The sequence below is a fragment of the Elgaria multicarinata genome, chromosome 11, assembly GCF_023053635.1.
Source record: "Elgaria multicarinata webbii isolate HBS135686 ecotype San Diego chromosome 11, rElgMul1.1.pri, whole genome shotgun sequence".
Taxonomy (NCBI): Eukaryota; Metazoa; Chordata; class Lepidosauria; order Squamata; family Anguidae; genus Elgaria; species Elgaria multicarinata.
Genome location: NC_086181.1, coordinates 23,047,331 through 23,058,401, shown reverse-complemented (window position 1 = coordinate 23,058,401; position 11,071 = coordinate 23,047,331). Strand labels below are relative to the sequence as shown.

Sequence of the window (11,071 nt, the reverse complement as noted above, 5' to 3'; positions counted from 1 at the left end):
TGTTATTCACTACTGAGGGAAAGGCACCCTTCACATGCTCAGAGGCACATGTATTATTACTTCACATATTTCAGAGCAGATCCCTGATTCTCAAGACCAGCCTGTGGCTGAGCTATGACTCCAGTTAAGCTTCAGATAGACTCACAAGTCTCATCTGTGATGTCCGTAGGGTTACCCATCAAGCTAGCCATTTCTAGGGAACTGAAAGTCATTTCACAATGTCACAAACATAGAAAACAGCAATGCTGGCAAATAACCAAGTTAAGCTTGATTAGACTCCTCCCTCCCAGTTTGCACCAGCCCCTTCCCAGCATTTTGTCTCCCAACCTTTGCCCGTGGCATTGACCGACACGAGAGTCCCATCAGGACAAACTGCAGCTCAAACGTCCAGACACTGAGCACTCTGTCCAAGTGAACAATCTGCACTTGCCTGGCTGAGAACTTGGGACCTATGGCTTCCTGCAATCTCTCCCTTGGGGGGAAATCTCTAGGAAGGAGACTCAAGGAGATGACAACGATCCTGTTTCTTCTGGCTTGTGTTTGGGGTAAGCGAAGTCTTCTCCTTGAACCTGCAAGTTAGCAAATGTGTACCTGTCCCCTGCAACCTCTTCCACTCCAGCTGCAGTGCTGCAGTCACCTCTTGCACAACTACGTTGGTTGTTTATCAGAGAGCACACTGGGCCAGGTGTCAGCAGAAGGTGGTGATGACCCATTGGTGTCTCCCTTGCCAAATTCTGGTGGACCCCTGGTTATTGCAGTTCTTCAAATACTGGGCTTGTTGGAATTCAGTCTGATCCAGCACATCTCTTCTTATGCTCATAAGCAAGAGTGGTTACTCGGGAGCATTTGATATGGGTTAACTATGCCTGAACTCGTAAGAGATCCTGAGTATTAGATTTCATGTTAGAGCAGGGTTGGGTAAAACGTGGATCATGCCCCACTTGTGGCCTTTTTGATGGTTTATTTATTATTTCTTTACTTATTACATTATTATTCTGCCCAATAACTAATGTTCTCTTGGTGGATTACACACAGTTAAAAAAAACTTTTAAAAAATCACTCAACAGTTAAAATTATAGAATACAATAACAATATTTAAAAGAATTTTTAAAAGGAATGCAAAGAATGCAAGTGTTCTTGCAAAGAATTCTATAGATGGAGCTTTGCCTCATCTACAAAGCCTTTTAAAATGTTTTTAAGCAAGAGTGCATACTCAGGAGCAGTTAACACAGGTCAGTTCATAGAATCATAGAATAGAAGAGTTTGAAGGGGCCTATGGGGCCATCAAGTTATGCCCTAGCTGTTCATAGATCCTGAGCCATATTGCAGACAATAGGGCCTCTTTAAAAAAAAAAACCCATTAAGGGCTCATCTACACCAAGCAGGATATTCCACTATGAAAGTGGTATATAAAAGGCAGGAGCCACACTACCGCTTTATAGCAGCATTGAAATTCACTGACAACTGTTGGGGCCCATCGACACATACTATATACTTCTTTCATACCACTTTCATAGTGTTATATCCTGCTTGGTGTAGATGTGTCATGGGCCCCAACAGTTGTCAGTGTACTTCAGTACCACTATAAAGCAGTGGTGTGGCTCCTGCTTTTTATATACCGCTTTCCTAGTGGAATATCCTGCTTGGTGTAGATGAGTTCTATGTCTCAACCCTGGACAAAATGAAGTAAAAAAAATGCAGAAAGGTGTCTTTGAGCATGTGCAGAGTGTTCTTACCTCTAAGTAGAATCATCTCTAAGATTTAGATGAAGGGTTCATTAATGGTTGCTACTAGAAATTGAGAGTTAGAATATTTGTTTTATCTCCAGCTGTTATGGGGGATACATATATGGTGTACAGGAGAGGATGCTGGGATTCCTCATTAACTTGAGGGGAAAGGTCAGTCAACTAAATTAAAAAGATGATTCAGTCGGGACACCTGTCATCTGTGCTCCTCTACTTCAAATTATGTGAAATGGAAGTGACCGCCTTAACTGATTTTCCACACTTGCATCAAATTGGAAATGTGGGGAATGGACTTGAACAAAGCAGTGCCTTCTAGCTTGGGCTACAGCCTCGCTTTTGGACTATGCCCACTCCCATTGATCCTACTCACGGCTGCCCTGCTATTTGGATTTGCTGTTATTAGCATGGAGAACATGACAGTCACTTTGCAGCTTGCTGTTGTTAGGTGCCCTGGATCCACACTCTGATCATGTCTTTAAGCTTCAAGTCAAGAAAGGAGAGGAGGGGAATGGCTGCGCAGAGCCGTTGATTGTGGCTGTGGGTGTTTCAGACTCTGGCTGTGTGTTTCACCAGCCAGGCGAATGAGGGCCTGACACAGAGAAGCTCTTCTCCTCCCCATCCCCGAAGCAGTTGAGAAACAGACATGGGGTGGAAAGGAATCATACATAAACAACTGGAAAGCGTTCAATACTTTTGCTGTAGAAGGGAAAGGGGTTTAAGCCATGCTACCTTTGACAGGACCAACTCATCCAGCCAACTTCACAAGCTGTTTTCTCAGCCACTGATTTCTCAGTTCATTAGAAACGTTTTTACAGAAAGCATTTCCCAAAATATGTGTTTGGGGCAAGGGATGAGAAAAGAGTTTCCCTCCCCACTCAAACTAATGTTCACCTTTCCCTTTTATATTTATAGTTGCAGTAGCCGTGTTCATTGTAGGAAAACAGAATTTTGTGAAGACAAGATTGTGGGGGAAAGAGAGACAGGTCGTGTCTATACCAGCCCGATATTCTGGGCTAGTCACAGCTGAGTCCCTGTGCATTCATTTGATGCACAGGGACTCCTGGGGGCAGCAGGAGATGGGGACAGGTTTTCCTAGGGATAAAGATACCCTGGGGAAACCCAACTCTTCCCACAGTCTTGGGACTGTCCTGAGACCCCGGGAGATGTAGGCGCCCATCCCGCCTGGTACCTGCTTACACATGAGTAAGTGCGGTGCCAGAAATGGGCACAGAACGGTGCCGCATGGCTCCATGCCCATCAGATGTAGGAGGTGAGCAATTCCGCCATCCCTGGCAGGGGTGTTAAGGGCGTGCGGTTGGTTTTTCCCCCCCCCACTTACTTTTTTGTTGGAGCAGGGCTTTGCTCTTGCGTAATTGGCCCCACTCAAGGAAAAAATGGTGGCCACAACTTGCCTCTTCCTCCTGGCACGTCATGCGCCACGTGTGCACCCTGGTGGAGAATCTCACAAACAGGATATTGTGAGATCCTCCCCCCTCCCTCCCGGAAGGCTGGGAGGTGTAGAAAGGGCCAGAGCTTAGTGGCACTGAAAAAACAAACATTGTGGCATGTGGCTTTGGAAGCAGGGTCTACTTCATGGGCAAAGGAGGCCTTGACCCATAACAGCTCATACTAAAAATAAACATGCTAGACATTAATGCATCAGGACCTAGGCCAGATTTATACCAAGCAGGATATTACACTTTGAAAGTGATTTGAAAACACTATATGGAATGTGCCATGGGCTCCAACCTTAGGGTAACCATATGGAAAGGAGGACAGGGCTCCGGTATCTGTAACAGCTGTTTTGAAAGGGGAATTTCAGCAGGTGTCATTTGTATGCATGCAGCACCTGGTGGAATTCCCTCATTATCACAATAGTTAAAGCTGCAGGAGCTATACTAGAGTGACCAGATCCAAAAGAGGGCAGGGCTCCTGCAGCTTTAACTGCTGTGATGAAGAGGGGATTTCACCAGGTGCTGCATGCATGCATATGATACCTGCTGAAAGTCCCTTTTCAATACAACTGTGGGCCCTTCCACACACCGTACTGAAGGCGCATGCATGTGCCCCAAGTACGACCCCAAAACGATAGTGTGGACTACAGCCAGAAGAGACGGAGGAGGAGGAGGCTGGGGAATCTGGGCTCATCCTTGCCGCCGCCGCCTCCCCGCTGGCCTACTGCTGCCAGGGTAAGAGCAACCTGGGTCAGAGAGCTCGGCGGAGGTGGAAGCCGAGCTCTCCGACCCGGGTCGCTCTTACCCAGGCAGCAGGAGGCCGGCGGGGAGGCGGCGGCGGCAAGGACGCGCCCGGATTCCCCAGCCGCCTGCTCCTCCATCTCTTCTGGCTGTAGTCCACACTATCGTTTTGGGGTCGTACTTGGGGCGCATGCATGCACCTTCAGTACGGCATGTGGAAGAGCCCTGTTAAAGATACAGGAACCCTGTCCTCCTTTCCATGTGATCAGCCTACCCCAACAATTGCCAGAGCTCTTCAATACCGCTATAAAGCAGTAGTATAGATCCTACCTTAGTTGGAGTTGAATATGGGGAAAGAGAGAGAGAGTGTGTGTAGCACCAACTAAACGACAAAGATTGTGGCATGTGGTTTAGGAAGCAGGATCTACTTCATGGACCAAAGTAGGCCTCAACTCATAGTAAAAATAAACATTGCTAGACATTAATGCCTCAGGACTTAGTTGGGTTTAAATGTATAAACAATGACAATGGCAAGCACCATCTCTGTCAACAGTGGCAACAGGGGGTATTGCTGTTTTTCAAGTATTTCCTGTTATTCTTGTCCATCCCACTTGAGAAGGTGGAGTGGGTGTGGTCTACACTAGCCCTGCCTCTTTCACAGCATCTGTGAGAGGCGAAGAGCCATGGGGAGGATTCGTGGGATGACCTATCCAAGGGGCCCAGACATCAAGCCAATGCTGGCAAGAAACTCTTCCTGCCGGCTAGATTAAAAAGACTGAAAGTAAAGAGAAACACAGACTTTGATCATTGTCTACAACTGGACTGCCAAATTGGCAAAGGGCACAGAAGCAAAATATATTGGGGGCAAACTACATGTTATAGTACAGGCGTACTTTGGTTCTGTATGTTGTTGTTTTTATAATTTTTAAAAGTGTTGGACTAGGATTGTGAAGACCCAAGTTCAAATTCCTTGGGTCAGTCACTGGACTGGTTCACACATATTAAGCCATGTTGTGGTTTGTTGTTGTGTCTGAACCCAGCCCCACAAACCAACCACTGTTTGTTAACCAGCTATATACCACATCTTCAGCAGGAGAGGCTGTGGATGTGTTGAACCGGTGCCTGGCTGCGACAATGGACTGGATGAGGGTTAATAAACTGAGACTCAATCCAGACAAGACTGAGATGCTGTTAGTAGGTGATTCCGCTGACAGGATGGGGGGTGTTCTACCAGTTCTGGATGGGATTGCACTCATCCTGAAGGAGCAGTTTCGTAGCTTGGGGGTTCTTTTAGATCCATCATTGTCACTTGAGGCTCAGGTGACCTCAGTGGCATGGAGTGCCTTCTACAAACTCAGGTTGGTGGCCCAGCTACGCCTCTATCTAGACAGGGATAACCTGGCTTCAGTTGGCCATGCTGTGGTAACCTCCAAGTTAGATTACTGCAATGTGCTCTACGTAGGGCTGCCTTTGAAGATGGTTTGGAAGCTGCAGATCGTGCAAAATGCAGTGGCCAGATGGATTTCGGGAACCAGAAGGTTTGACCATATAACACCCGCTCTGGTCCACTTGCACTGGCTGCCTGTATGTTTCCGAGCCCAATTCAAGGTGCTGGTTTTGACCTATAAAGCCTTACACGGCTTGGGACCACAATACCTGATGGAACGCCTCTCCTGCCGTGAATATACCCGGTCATTACGTTCAACATCTAAGGTCCTCCTCCGGGTGCCTACTCCGAGAGAGGCTCGGAGTGTGGCAACGAGGGATAGAGCCTTTTCGGTGGTGACCCCCAGACTGTGGAATGATCTCCCTGATGAAGCTTGCCTGGCACCAACGCTGCTATCTTTCCGGCGCCAGGTTAAGACTTTCCTCTTTGCCCAGGCATATGGCGACACATCTTAATCACCCACATGTTTAGTTTTTTAACAGTTTTTAATGCTTTATGTGTGTATGTTCTGTGTTTTTGAGTTTTAAATTTTGTATACTTGTTTTTACCTCAATTTTAGAATTTCTGTAAACCACCCAGAGAGCCCTGGCTATGGGAGTGGTATATAAGTGTAATAAATAAATAAATAAATAAATAAATAAATAAATAAATAAATAAAGCAAGCACTTTTTTTTCCTGTGATATGAAGCCTGCCTTTTTAATCCATGGCTTGTCATGATGTCTGAGCCTAGAAATGTGGCTTATACCTGACCTGTTTGCGCTGAAGGTCATCCGGGCCAGCAAGAGAAGCATGAAAATGAAACCACTCTGAAAGCTGGCGAAATGGGAAGGAGAGAAGCAAACCAGAAATAGGGGGAATAAGTTGTGGTTTGTTTGACCTTCTGCAATATAAGTCGTGGCTAAAGCAACAAACTATGGTTCACATAAACCATGGCTTAGTATTAAATGTGAACACAATCACTATCTCTCAGCCTAATTTACCTCACAGGACTTTTGTGAGGAAAAAATGTGGGGGGGGGGACCATGTATGCCAACTTTAGCTTCTTAGAGGAAAGACAGAATATGAATGACATAATGAATTAATAAAATGGGAATCACAGTCAGAGATGAAGAGAAACTGATTTTGGTCCCAATGGTAGCTTCCCCTCCTGATACAAATAGCAGTTCTGGAAGGGCAATTTTTGCCAGGACTGTGATGTGGGAAGAAAGAAGGATTTTGTTTTTGTTTTTTAAAAAATCTACCTTCCACCTACACTATGGTTTCAATCCTGACTGCTGTCACCTCCCTTCTCTGGCTACTAGTTACAAATAAACATAAACATGTAGAGCCAAATGATGTGTTTAACATAGCTTGTAATGGGCTCTTAGAAGGAATGGACAGACTCAGCCATGCTCAGGCTCAACAGGTTCTCATGGCGTCACTTCTGCTGCCCGCCCCTGGTCATTGAGCATCGCAAGGGCAAGCAATCTGGGAGCACCCTGCAGCTGCCCACTCATTGATGTGAGTCGCCATAATATGGCAGCACAGCAATTTTCATATTTTTAATGTTGCACAAAATGGTGGTGATATAGGGCCATTTCTGCAACGTTGAAGGTGTAGAGGGCTTTTATGCCTCTTATGTTGCAGAAACAGCCCTTTCTGGCCACCATCTTGCATAAAAATGGTGGCTCACGTCAAGGAGCAGGTGGCTGCAAGGTGCTCCCAAACCTTGTGGTGCTCACTGAGCGCATCCAGGTGTGCCACATGGCTCAGCAAGTGGCAACTGGGGGGCAAAGCAGAGGGGAGTTCATTGGACTTCACCCCCATCTTGGGAGCTCATGAGATCTCTAGCTCTTAGATGGCTGCCCTAAGATTTTAGCTAATCCAGCTAGTTTCATAATAAGCCTCTTAGGGCTCATCTACACCAAGTATATAAAAGGCAGGAGCCACACTACTGCTTTATAGCGGTATTGAAGTGCCCTGCAGGATCTACACTACTGCTTTATAGTGGTACTGAAGAGCACTGACAACTGTTGGGGCCCATGACCCATCTCAACCAAGCAGGACATAACACTGTGAAAGTTATATGAAAGTGGTACTGTCTATGGTATGTGTCAATGGGCCCCAACACTTGTCAGTGTACTTCAGAACCACTATAAAGCAGTCGTATGGCTCCTGCCTTTTATATACCACTTTCATAGTGGAATATCCTGCTTGGTGTAGATGAGCCCTTAGCCTCTCTATTCCAAAAATACAACCTTTGTTTTTTTAGCGTGAACAGAGGAAAAGGAGGGCAGGGCACCTGTATCCTTAAGAGTCATGTTAGAGGAGTGGTTTTTACATTGTCACTACTGAACTTACAAAAAGCTGTGTTTGCTAAAGTTTCCTCTCCTGTACAGTCATTAAAGCTACAGGGCCCCTGTCCCCCTTTGCACCTGATTGCTCTGTTCCAAGGACTGGCAAGGTATGGCCCTCCAGATGTTTTGGACTGCAACTCTTATTCACCCTAGCCAGTGTACCCAACGATGAGGGATGATGGGAATTGTTCTCCAAAATATCTGGAGGGGTGAAAATGGCATGCCTGTGCTCTATTCCTTTGTCTCCAGCCCACTTCTTGCTGTCTATTGAACTCCTTCTCCTACTTCTGCTTCAGAGTCTCCTGTAATGTGATTCCCTAGAGAACTACCCTAGTGACCTTTTCATGATCCCTGATAGGAAAGAGAGAAATGCCTAACTCCGGAGAGAAAAATGGAGACAAAGCAGCAGTGTGGTGGTGTGGAGGATATGGCAGTGAACAACTTCAACAAAAGCTTATGATTTGCATAGGGTGACCGACAGTCAGGATTTCTCCTGACTTGTCTGAGGTTTTGTTCTGTCCTGGGTGTCAGGGGGGACTTTCTGTAACTTTCTATAATGTCTGGGAATGACACTCTTTTCACTTTAAGGCTGCCATCAGCATGTCATTCCCAGACATTATAGAAAAGGCCCTGATTGGAGCAGTGAGGGGTGGGAATCATACACTTTCCCCTCCCCTGCTTAAAGGTCCTGATTGGTGTGGAGGAGGGGAAAGAGTGCTTTCCAGGTCCTCCAGAAAGTATATCATTCCCTGTCATTAGCGTGGTGGTGAAGAATGATGAGCTTTACAGAGGCCCCTGTACTGCTCTAATTGCTGCCTAAAAGGCACCGCTTGGAGCAGTTGGAATGGCACTCTTTCTCCTCCTCCACTCTAATCATGGCAGGGGGTTAGTATGGCAGAGCGGAATGGCACACTTTCCAGAGGCCCCGGAAAGTGTGTTTTCCCACCCCCTGCCCCCCGGGTGACCTCTCTTTTGGTTTCCCAAATATGGTCACCCTAGATTTGCACAAATAAGGCCTTCTCCTTAGCCACAACTTTTGCCAAGTTCACTACTCAAGAGGATTCTAAATCTAAGACACCTGACTAGGTCAAAACTGGGCCCTCTACAGCTTCTAGCTGTTGCTCCAAAATAAGTATTTCATCAGATTAGTAGCAGGTAGAGTAGCAATAAAAGTAGTTCCAACCAGAAACCCCAGGAGTCTCTGTGATATGGAAGTTACACATTGACTCTACACAATGAGTGCAAGTGAACTGTTTGGTTGCTCCAGATTATTCATATTTTACAAAGCTCCACTCCTATATGGAGGGATTTAAAGGACAGAAAAAGCAGCCAGGCTGCAAGATCCTGATCTGGGGATCAGGTTCCACATATGTAGTACAGAGTGATTCTACTCTGGGCTGCCATGATGTTTTGTGTCCCATCCTTCCAAAGAATGCCATGGAAACACTTTTGTCATGCTTTTGTGTAGAGAGAGATGATAAGAAGAAGTGGGAAATTACCTTTAAAAGCAGGGATGGGCCGAAAGTAGATCTCTTGGTGTTTTGGACTCCAACACCCAACATCCCTAGCCACTGGACATGCTAGCAGCATCTTCTGGGAGTGGAAGTCCAAAACATCTGCAGATGTACTTCTGCCCACTCCTGCCTTAGAGGTTCAAACCCAGAGGAAGAGCTCCATGACAGGTGCATCAGAGGTGGATATGGCTGCAGGCACTGGAATGGGTATGCAATACTTGAGAGGATTGAATTGGTGGGGAAGAGAGGAAGTACCCACCATCCCTTCAACCAGGGAGGGGGGGCTTCAATTTTGCATTGGGACCTTCTGGATCTGCAACTAGCAGCATCAATAGTTGCAATAGGATTTGGGAGCTGTTGCTTCTCACAGATCAAATCAATCCAGTGATTTCAAGCTGTCTTTCTCATTTTATATTGAGTGGCACAATTGGTCAAGTGATTGTCAAGAAGTTAAGTGAGGTTATGAAATTTGTGGCTGATGGAATACTTCAGAAATGTTGTTTGGAGAAGCATCGTTGCATTAGCAGCTGAACAATGCTGAAAGGGCAAAAGATTTTGAGGATACAAGGGAGAAGATGAATGATTAATGGAACTTTCATATATGAAAACAGAACTAACATTTAAGGCTGAAATCTTTGGGGCAAAACCCACACCCTTGCAGTGTGGATTTTCAATATACATTATAACCAGCATGGGTTCATAGAATCATAGAATCATAGAATAGCAGAGTTGGAAGGGGCCTACAAGGCCATCAAGTCCAACCCCCTGCTCCAAGCTGGATCAAGAACATTAAATTGGGGGAAGGAGGGCTTAATCCTATGCCTGTACTGCTGTCCCTTTGTTAATTAGGGTAGGCTCAAATAATGACTGGCCCAAGGCTGCGTCTACACACACACACACACACACACAGAGAGAGAGAGAGAGAGAGAGAGAGAGAGAGAGAGAGAGAGAGAGAGAGAGAGAGCTGCGTATGGGTCAATACAGCTGCCTGAATTTGGCCTCTCCTTTGGGGTGCAGGTATGGACTCTTTTGGGAGCATGGCTATGGGAACTACCATTATGAGTGTCTACACTTCAACCTTTGCCATTAGGCTGCTGGTCTTGGTAATACAAACATGTGGCTGAAATTTCATCTCTCTTCCCTTTGAGGAGAGTTTTTATCAGATTCAATTTCCTTGGTGCTAGTGCTGGACTCCAAGCCATCTGAAACAAATATACAAACTCCAAGTAGATAAATGTTGAAGACGTCAAGAACAATGATAGAAGGGGAGATTGTCCACTGATAAATCCCTTTGGATTGCCCATGCATACATTCTCTTTTATTAGGGGTTTTTTTGGGGGGCGGGGGGACTATGGAAAGAACAGAATAAATAACAGGGTAAGATATACCACACACTCCTAAAGTTGCTTTCCTTGGCTCTTTGAAAGATCTGGTGTTAGAAAATGATCTTAACTAGTTGCAACCATGCAAACCAGAGGTGGGATCTACACTACTGCTTTAAAGCACTTTAAAGCACTTTGAAAATGTTTTGAAAACTGTATATGGAGTGTGTCCTGGGCCCCAACAATTGTCAAAACTGTTATAAAGCGCTTTAAAGCGCTTTATAGATTCTGCCCTGGTGACTGGAATTTGCTAAGAACTCTTTCTTTTCCTGGATTGGGATGGATGTGTTTGGGCAGTAGCTTTTCAAATCAAACTCTTCTGCTATAGAAGAGCTCAGGAAACTCAATAGGCAGACAGAATCAAAGAGAAATTCAGCTTATGTATAAACCATTGGAACAAGAAATTTCATGGTAAATTCTGTCCATATACTTTATTTTCTCTGATGTAATT

The 11,071-nt window shown here is 45.6% G+C and overlaps 1 protein-coding gene across 1 annotated transcript in view; it reads left to right on the top strand.

Annotated features, from left to right (window-relative positions):
* The first annotated feature begins 342 nt into the window (after positions 1-342).
* LOC134406244 (deleted in malignant brain tumors 1 protein-like) overlaps positions 343-11,071 on the top strand; it is a 45,813-nt gene continuing 35,084 nt past the window's right edge. The window contains exon 1 of the mRNA XM_063137570.1: positions 343-545. Within this exon, the coding sequence (XP_062993640.1) occupies positions 452-545 (94 nt within the window). The 5' untranslated portion in view covers positions 343-451. The remainder of the gene's footprint in view (positions 546-11,071) is intronic.